The sequence below is a fragment of the Panthera onca genome, chromosome B2 (genome assembly GCF_046562875.1).
Source record: "Panthera onca isolate mPanOnc1 chromosome B2, mPanOnc1 haplotype 2, whole genome shotgun sequence".
NCBI classification, from domain to species: Eukaryota; Metazoa; Chordata; class Mammalia; order Carnivora; family Felidae; genus Panthera; species Panthera onca.
Genome location: NC_138343.1, coordinates 75,345,724 through 75,356,289, shown reverse-complemented (window position 1 = coordinate 75,356,289; position 10,566 = coordinate 75,345,724). Strand labels below are relative to the sequence as shown.

At 37.3% G+C, this 10,566-nt stretch overlaps 1 protein-coding gene across 3 annotated transcripts in view; it reads left to right on the top strand.

Annotated features, from left to right (window-relative positions):
* The window catches only part of CEP162 (centrosomal protein 162), a 114,310-nt gene that overhangs the window by 95,503 nt on the left and 8,241 nt on the right, over positions 1-10,566 (top strand). For all 3 annotated transcript variants that reach the window (XM_060616090.3, XM_060616089.3, XM_060616092.3), the window contains one exon: positions 2-136. In XM_060616090.3, coding sequence (XP_060472073.3) covers positions 2-136 — 135 coding nt within the window. The remainder of the gene's footprint in view (position 1; positions 137-10,566) is intronic.

Sequence of the window (10,566 nt, the reverse complement as noted above, 5' to 3'; positions counted from 1 at the left end):
GATTACAAAACTCCTAGAAGAATTAAGAGAAGCCAGAGAAAACCATACACCAGAGATGAAACATTTCATGGTCTTAGAAAAGAAAATTAAGCAGATGGAAATGAGACATGAGCAAAGAGAGCAGGAACTTCAACAGGTAAAGTAGTAAATCATATTTACATATTTGTATAGCTCTTCACTTTTAAGTACCTCCAGTTTGCTATAGTTTTGCCATCCCTAGCAGCATTTCCTGAAGTGTTTCATTGTACATTGATCTTATTAAGAATAAATACAGTGTTTAAGAGCACATAAGACTTTAAATTTCAAATACCTGAAGATTGGTTTGCCAACTTATATCATGTTCTTAAAATGTTAGGCATTTTACCCTGGGAATTGGTCTTTGGAAGCCATATTCCATATTCCAGCCATTTCATGTTTGTAAGAAATGTTTGTAAGAAATGGCTATATTAAAAGGTAATTGTTTAAAATATTATATGTCTAGCACTAGTGATATCACAATTAGTATACTTAATGACAGATAAATAGAAATTAAAAATGGCAGAAGTAAGGGCATGATGTTTTTAGGCATTAGCCTTTCTGCCAGTATTTACCTTTGCTTGAAGAGTCTGTTGGTCGGCTTGAGCTGTTATAACAAAATACCATAAACTGGGTTACTTAAAAAACAAATTAATTTTCTCACAGTTCTGGAGGCCAGAAGTCTAAGATTAAATTTCCAGCTGATTCATTCTGGTTGAATATGCTCTTCCTGGCTTGCAGAGGGCCTTTCCTCAGTGTGTGCTTTGGGGTGAGGGAAGGAGACTAGAGAGAGAAAGAGAGCTATCTGGTATCTTTTCTGATAAGGACACTAATCTACTCTGAACAGGACCCCACCCTTATGATTTCATTTAACCTTAATTAGTTCCTTACTCCAAAAATAGCCATACTGTGGGTTAGGGCTTCAACATATGAAAAGGGAGTAGGGAGACACAGAAGAAAATTCAGTCTAAAACAGTATAAATATATATATTCTTTGGAAAAAAACCAAAAATATATGCAATGGTTTATGATTGACCTAAGTTCCAGAGAAACCCTAGCTCTATTTAATCATATCAAAGTTTTAGGTCTTCATCATTATAGGAACTACGAAATGTAAAATAGAGGACAAAAAGATTAGTGTAATTCATTTCTCATTTTTACGTAAGGTGACTGAATGGATTAAAAAAAAAAAGACTTCTGAATGCTGCCTACAAGAATGCTGCCTCACTTCAGACCTAAAGATACATTATAGAGTGAATGTAGAGATAGAAAAAGATATTCCATGCAAATGGAAATTTTTTAAAAAGGTAGCAACACATATCAGTCGTGAGACAAAGAAGGACATTATGTAATGATTAAGGGATCAATCCAATAAGAGGATATAACAATTGTAAATATTTATGTAACTAACATAGAAGCACCTAAACATACAAATCAAATATTAACATCCATCAAAGGGGAAATAGTAATACCGTATTAGTAGGGGACTTAAAACACCCCCACTTACATTAATGGATAGATCATCTGGACAGAAAATCAATTTAAAAAAAAAACAGTAGCTTTGAATAACACGTCAGACCAGACGTACTTAACAGATATTGGATGTAATGGGCTGTGAATAGCAGCAGCATATACATTCTTTTCAAGTGTGCATGGACTGATCTTTAGGATAGATCACATTAGACCACAGAATAAGTTTTAGACTATTAAGAAGATTGAAATCAAGCATCTTCTCCAACCACAATGGTATGAAAGTACAAATCAATTACAAAAATAAAAGAAACAGAATACAAATACATGGAGGCTAATCAAGATGCCCCTAAATAACCAATAGGTCAATAAAGAAATCATAGCAGAAATTTAAAACTACCTTGAGACAAATGAAAATGGAAACAATATTCCAAAATCTTTTGGACATAGCAAAACCAGTTCTATGAGGGAAATTTTTTTTTTTATAGCTACACAGGCCTACCTCAAGAAACAAAAATCTCAAATAATCTAACATTACACATAAAGGAACTAAAAAGAACAAAGCTCAAAGGTAGAAGGAAAGAAGGAAATAATAAAGTTCGTGACAAAAGTAAATGAAATAGAGACAAAAAAAATAAGGAAGATTAGTGAACTAAGAGCTGGTTCTTTAAAAGATAAAACTGATAAGCCTTTAGCTAGACTCCTCAAGGAAATGAAAAGACTTCAATAAATAACAATAAAGAAATGAAAAAGGGAGAGTTAAAATCAGCACCACAGAAATACAAAGGATTGTAAAAGACTACTATAAAAGGTTATATGCCAACAAATTGGACAACCTAGAAGAAATGGATTTTTATAAATACAAAATCTCCCAAGACTGAATCAGGAAGAAATAGAAAATCTGAATAAATTAATTACTAGTAACAAAATTGAATTGGTGGGACACCTGGATGGCTCAATTGGTTTTAGGTCTGACTCTTGGTTTCTGCTCAGGTCATGATCCCAGGATCGTGGGAGCAAGCCCCATGTGGGGCTCCCTGCTGAGCATGGAGCCTGCTTAAGATTGTGTCTGTCTCTCTCCCCGAATTGTGTTCTCTCTAAAAATGAAATTTAAAAAAAAAAATTGAATTGATAATCCAAAAATTCCCAACAAAGAAAAGTCTGGGACCAGATGGCTTTAAATGTTTGGAAGAATTCACCTGTAAAGAAGAATTAATACCAATCCTTCTCAAACTATCCCTGCCCCCCCCCACCCCAAAAAAAATGAAGAGGAAGGAATGTTTTCAAATTCATTCTACAAGCCCAATATTACCCTACCAACAACAAAGACACTACAAAAAAAAAAAGAAGAAAATTACAGAAAGAAGAAAATTCCCTGATGAACATAGATGCAAAAAATCCTTAACAAAGTATTAGCAATCTAAATTCAAAAATACATTAAAAGGATAATTCACCACAGTATGGTGGGATTTATAGGATACAAGGACGGTTGAGTTCTTCAAATCAACATGACATACCATATTAGCAAAATGAAAGTTAAAAATCATATGATTTCAATAGATGCAAAAAAGCATTTGCTGAAGTTCAGCATACATTCATGATAAAAAATTCTCAATACGCTGAGTATAGATGAAACCTCAGAAAGGCCATATATGACAAACCCACAGCTGACATGATACTCCACAGTGAAAAACTGAAAAGTTAGCTTTTTCACTAACATCAGGAACAAGGATGTCCACTCTTTGTTATACTCCAAGCTAGTACCAGAAGTCATAGCCACAACAACCAGATAAGAAATAAAAAGCATGCAAATTGAAAAGGATGAAGTACAACTGTCACTATTTACAGATAACATTGATAATGTATATAGAAAACCCTAAAGATTCCACCAAAAATCTATTAGAATAAATGAATTCAGTAAAGTTGCAGGATGCAAAATTAGTGTACAGAAATGCAACAGATGTCTGTACATTAACAACTAGCAAGAAGAAATTAAGAAGACCATCACTTTATAACTACATCAAAAAGAACATACATAAAAATGAATTTAACCTAAGAGTTGAAAGACCTGTACTCTTAAAACTGTAATACATAGATGAAAGAACTTGAAGATAACACAATAAATGGAAAGATACACATGGATTGGAGGCGTATTGTTGAAATGTTCATAATACCTAAAGCAGATTTGGTGCAGTCCCTATCAAACACCAGTAGATTTTTCATGGAACTAGAACATATATTCCTAAAGTTGATATGGAATCACAAAAGAACCCAAATACACAAAGCAGTCTTGAGAAAGAACAAAGCTGGAGGTATCACACTCCCAGTTTTTCAAATGTATTACAAAACTACAGTAATGAAAACAGTATAGTCCTGACATGAAAACAGACACACAGATCAATAGAATGGAATAGAAAACTCAGAAATAAACCCATGCTTATATGGTCAATTAATCTATGACAAAGGAGGCAAGAATATACAATGAAGATAAGATCATCTCTTTAATAATGATAATGGTGCTGGTAAAACTGGACAGCTGCATGCAAAAAAAAGATGACCACTATCTTACACTATATACAAAACAAAAGGAAACAAACAAACAAACAATACCTCAAAATGGATTAAAGACCTAAATGTAAGACCTGAAACCATAGATCTACTTTAAAAAACAGTAAACTCTTGGACATTAGTCTTGGCAATGTTTTGGGGGTTTTTTTGTTTTTTGTTTTTGAATAGGCCTACTTAGAGAACAAAAGCAAAAATAAACAATTGGACTACATCCAATTGCACATGGGGTCGCCTGAGTGGCTCAGTTGGCTAAGCATCCGACTTCCATTCAGGTCACGATCTCATGGCTCCTGAGTTCGAGCCCCACATCAGTCTCTCTGCTGTCAGCACAGAGCCCACTTTGGATCCTCTGTCTCCCTCTCTCTTTAACCCTCCCCCACTAGTCAAAAATAGACATTTAAAAATAATTTTTAAAAAATTAAAAGCTTTTGCACAGCAAGGAAACCAACAAAATGAAAACATACTGAAGGAGGTATGTGAAGAAGTCAAACTATTAGGAGGTATTTGCAAATGATATATCCAGTAAGGGGTTAATATCCACAACAAATGAAGAACTCCTAACTCAACACCAGAAAAAAAAAAATCTAATTTAAAAATGGGCAGTGGAGGGGAAGGGCCAAGATGGCAGAACAGCATGGAAGTTTTTTTTGTGTGTCTCTTGTTCCTGAAATGGAGCCAGATCAACACTAAACCATCTTGTACACCTAGAAAACTAATTTGAGGATTAACACAACAATCTGCATAACCTGAACCACAGAACTTGGCAGGTACATGGCATGGAGAGGTGAACTGGGGGAGAGAGAAGCTGCGCGGGGGGCTGTTTTTGCTTGTGGAGAGAGGAAGTGGGTAAGGGGAATGGGAAAAGCAACCCCACACTCCTCTGGCCCCCTCTGCTGAAAGCAGCTGGAGAGAAAGTGGAAGAGTGGAAACAGCCACAAGGGACTGAACAAAAAAGGGAAAAAGGAGAAAGGAAACAGTTTAAATTCCATTAAGACTCTATAAACAGGGGGAGCACAAGAGAGTCTGAAACTCCACAGCTCGATACCACGCAGTGCTCTGGTGGGAAGAGCAAATCCTGAGGAACAGTGAGCAAGGTCCAAGGGGTTCAAGGTCCACACAGGAAGTGGCGGTTCCCCTACTGGGAGGATATTTGGTAGAGACTGTGCAGCCTCCACACAGACAAAGGTCCCAGGGGACCCTGGAAAACAACCACATTCGCTGGTGTTGGAACAAGGACATTAAAGGTGAAGCCTGGTACCAGATGTGTGTTGTGATTTTCCATAATACCTGAAACACTGCTGCTACACGATCGTGTGAACTTTTTTGGCAGCAGGCTGGCACCCAGCCACAGTCTCTAGGCAGCACCACGATCTCATGAACGTTTTCTAGGGGCAGACCGGCACCCAGTCATTGCTCAGGGAGACCCTCCCACAGAGAGGCTGAATGGGTCCAGCCACAGTCCCTCAGAAGTGAGGGGTTGGGAAAAAGCCACATCTGAGATAAAACTCAGGAGGGAGGTGCCATCTGGCAGCCTCACGGCTTGGCCAAAGACAGTGTAGAAGAGGGAAATGGATAGAAGCCAGAGACAAAGGAGGGGTGCTTGATTGCTGCATGGGGAGAACACAGAGTTCTGATACTAGAGAGTAGGTAGCTGGGGGGATGCCATTTTCACCCCTCCCACACAAGGGCATACACACCTACATGCATCACAACAATCAACCCCAGTAAGCCAAGCAGTGCCATCTAGTGGAGAATGGAGCTGTTACATTAAGCCCTGCCCAACCGGGCCAACCATGCTCTTGAGGAACACCACAAGTCTCTCTGCCAGCTTATAGACTATAAAGTGCTTCATAGTTTGACTTCTGGGGCAAACCAGATGTAATTTCAATCCTATTTCATTTTGTTCACTGTTCCGTCTATTCAATTTTTTTTCCTTTTTCTGTATTCAAGAATGAGAAAAAAATTTTTATTTTCCACTTTTCTTAAAAAGATTTTTCTTCAATTTTTTTTCTATTTTTTTACTTTTTTGTAAATTTTTTATTTTTTTGAAAATTTTTTAAATTCTATTTTACTTTCATCATTTCATTCTATTTTGTATTCTTTTTCAAATTTTCAAATGTTTTCCTTTTTTCTTTTATTTTTTTTTCTTATCTTTCCCTTTTTTCTCTAATCTATCAAGCTTTTTTCAACAACCAGACCAAAACACACCTAGTATCTAGCATCCTTTGTTTGATTTCTTTTGTGTTGTTTTTAATTTTTTATTTTTTTTATTTCGTTAATTCCTTTTGTTCCTTCAAAATGACAAAATGAAGGAATTAACCCCAAAAGAAAGAACAGGAAGAAATGACAGCCAGGGACTTAACACAGATACAAGTAAGATTCTGAACCAGAACTTAGAATCATGATAATAAGAATACTAGCTGGGGTTGAAAATAGAATCCTTTTCTGTGGAGACAAAAGAAGTAAAAGCTAGTGAGGATGAAATCAGAACTGCTATAACTGAGCTGCAATCTCGAATGGATGGCATGGCAGCAAGGATGGATGAGGTAGAGCAGCAATATAGAGGACAAAACTTATGGAGAATAATGAAGCAGAAAAAAAGAGACTAAGGCAAAATAGCACAATATAAGCATTAGAGAACTCAATGACTCATTAAAATGGGATAACATCAATCATAGGGATCCCAGAAGATGAAGAGAGAGGAAAAGGGGTAGAAAGTTTATGTGAGCAAATGATAGTAGAAAACTTTCCTAACCTGGGGAAAGACACAGACATCAAAATCCAGGAAGCACAAAGAACTCCCATTAGCTTCAACAAAAAATGACCATCAACAAGGCATATCATGGTCAAATTCACAAAATACTCAGGCAAGGAAGGAATCATGAAAGCAGCAAGGGACAGTAAGTCTTTAACCTACAAAGGAAGACATCAGATTTGCAGCATACCTATCCATAGAAACTTGGCTGGCCAGAAAGGATGGCAAGAGATACTCAATGTGCTGAATCAGAAAAATATGCAGCCAAGAATTCTTTATCCAGCAAGGCTGTCATTCAAAATAGGAGAGATAAAAACTTTCCCAGACAAAAATTAAAGGAATTTGTGACCACTAAACCAGCCCTGCAAGAAATTTTAAGGAGGACTCTGAGGGGAGAAAAGATAAAAAACAAAACAAAAAGACCAAAAGCAACAAAGGTTGGGAAGGACCAGACATCACCACCAAAAACTCCAACTCTACAGGCAACATAATGGCAATAAATTCATATCTTGCTGTACTCACTCTAAACGTTAATGGTCTAAATGCTCCTAATCAAAAGACATGGGGTAATAGAATGTATAAAAAAAATATATCCATCTATATGCTGTTTACAAGAGACCCATTTTAGACCTAAAGACACCTTCAGATTGAAAGTAAGGGGATGGAGAACCACCTATCATGCTAATGGTCACCAAAAGAAAGCCAGGATAGCCATACTTGCATCAGACAATCTATATTTTAAAATAAAGACTGTAACAAGAGGCGAAGAAGGGCATTATATCATAATTGAGTCTATCCACCAAAAACATCTAACAGTTGTAAACATTTAAGCCCCCAGCATGGAAGTACCCAAATATATAAATCAGTTATTCACAGACATAAAGAAACTCATAGATAATAGTACCATAATAGTAGGGCACTTCAACACCCCACTTACTGCAATGGACAGATCATCTAATCAAGAGATCAACAAGGAAACAATGGCTTTGAATGACACACTGGACCAGATGGACTTAACAGATATATTCAGAACATTTCATCCTAAAGCAGAGTACACATTCTTCCTGAGTGCACATGGAACATTCTCCACAATAGATCACATACTGGGACACAAATCAGCCCTCAACAAGTATAAAAAGATCGAGATCATACCATGCATATTTTCTGACCACAATGCTATGAAACTTGAAATCAGCCACAAGAAAAAATTTGGAAAGATAACAAAATACTTGGAGACTAAAGACCATCCTACTAAAGAATGAATGGGCTAACCAAAAATTAAAGAGGAAATTGAAAAGTACCTGGAAGCCAATAAAAATGATAACACCACAGCCCAAAACCTCTGGGATGCAGCAAAGGCCGTCATAAAAGGGAAGTATATAGCAATCCAGGCCTTCCTAAGGAAGAAAGGTCTCAGATACACAACCTAACCTTACATCGTAAAAAGCTGGAAAAAGAAAAGCAAATAAAACCCAAAACCAGCAGAAGACAGGAAATAATAAAGATTAGAGCAGAAATCAATGCTATCTAATCCAAAAACACAGAACAGATTAATGAAACCAGAAGCAGGTTCTTTGAAAGAATTATCAAAATTGATAAATTCCTAGCCAGTTTGATCAAAAAGAAAAAGGAAAGGATCCAAATACATAAAATCAAGAATGAAAGAGAATAGATCACAACCAACACAGCAGAAATACAAACAATAGAATAATCTGAGCAATCATACGCCAATAAAATGGGCAATCTGGAAGAAATGGACAAATTCCTAGAAACACCTAGTTATCAAAAATCTCCCAAAGAGTCCAGGGCCGGATGGCTTTCCAAAGGAATTCTACCAAACATTTAAAGAAGAGTTGACACCTATTCTTTTGAAGCTGTTCCAAAAAATAGAAATGGAAGGAAAACATCCAAACTCATTCTGTGAAGCCAGCATTACCTTGATTCCAAAACCAGACAAAGACCCCACTAAAAAGGAGAATTACAGACCAGTTTCCCTGATGAACATAGATGCAAAAATCCTCAACAAGATACTAGCCAACTGGATCCAACAATACATTAAAAGAATTATTCCATATGATCAAGTGACATTTATACCTGGGATGCAGGGCTGGTTCGATATCCGTAAAACAATCAATGTGACACATTACGTCAATAAAAGAAAGGACAAGAACCACATGATCCTCTCAATAGATGCAGAGAAAGCATTTGACAAAATACAAATCCTTTCTTGATGAAAACCCTCAAGGGGCGCCTGGGTGGCGCAGTCGGTTAAGCGTCCGACTTCAGCCAGGTCACGATCTCGCGGTCCGTGAGTTCGAGCCCCGCGTCAGGCTCTGGGCTGATGGCTCGGAGCCTGGAGCCTGTTTCCGATTCTGTGTCTCCCTCTCTCTCTGCCCCTCCCCCATTCATGCTCTGTCTCTCTCTGTCCCAAAAATAAATTAAAAACGTTGAAAAAAAAAAAAATTGAAAACCCTCAAGAAAGAAGGGATAGAAGGATCATATCTTGGGGCACCTGGGTGGCTCAGTCAGTTGGGCCCCCAACTTTGGCTCAGGTCATGATCTCACTGTCTGTGGGTTCAAGCTCCGTGTTGGGCTCTGTGCTGTCAGGTTAGAGCCTGGAGCCTGGTTCAAATTCTGTGTCTCCCTCTCTCTCTGCCCCTCACCTGCCCATGCTCTCTCTTTCTCTCAAAAATAAATAAAGATTAAAAAAAAAAAAGGATCATACCTTAGCATCATAAAAGCCATATATGAAAGACCCACCACTAATATCATCCTGAATGGGGAAAAACTGAGAGCTTTCTCCCTAAGGTCAGGAACACGACAGGGATGTCCACTCTCACCACTGGTATTCAACATAGAATTGGAAGTCTTAGCCCCAGCAGTCAGACAACACAAAGAAATAAAAGGCATCAAAATTGGCCGGGAGGAAGTCAAACTTTCACTCTTTGCAGATGACATGATACTCTATATGGAAAACCCAAAAGATTTCACCAAAAAACTGCTAGAACTGATCCATGAATTCAGCAAAGTCGCAGGATATAAAATCAATGCACAGAAATCAGTCACATTCCCATACACCAATAATGAAACAACAGAAAGAGAAATCAAGGAATCAATCCCATTTGCAGTTGTACCAAAAACCATAAAATACCTAGGAATAAATCTAACTAAAGAGATGAAAAAATCTACACACTGAAAACTACAGAAAGCTTATGAAAGAAATTGAAGAAGACACACACACACAAAAAAATGGGAAAAATATTCCATGCTCATTGATTGAAAGAACAAATATTGTTAAAATGTCAATACCACCCAAAGCAATCTACATATTCAGTGCAATCCCAATCTGAATAACAACAGCATTCTTCACAGAGCTAGAACAGTCCTAAAATTTGTATGGAACCAAAGCAATCTTGAAAAAGAAAACCAAAGCTGGAGGCATCACATTCCTGGACTTCAGTATGTATTACAAAGCTGTAATTATCAAGACAGTATGCTACTGGCACAAAAAGAGACACTCAGATCAATGGAACAGAGAACCCAGAAATGGATCCACAAATATATGGCCAACTAATCTTTGGCAAAGCAGGAAAGAATATCCAATGGAATAAAGACAGTCTCTTCAGCAAATGGTGCTGGGAAAACTGGACAGTGACATGCAGAAAAATGAACTTGGACCACTTTCTTATACCATACACAAAAATAAACTCAAAATGGATGAAAGACCTCAATATAAGACAGGAAGCCATCAAAATCCT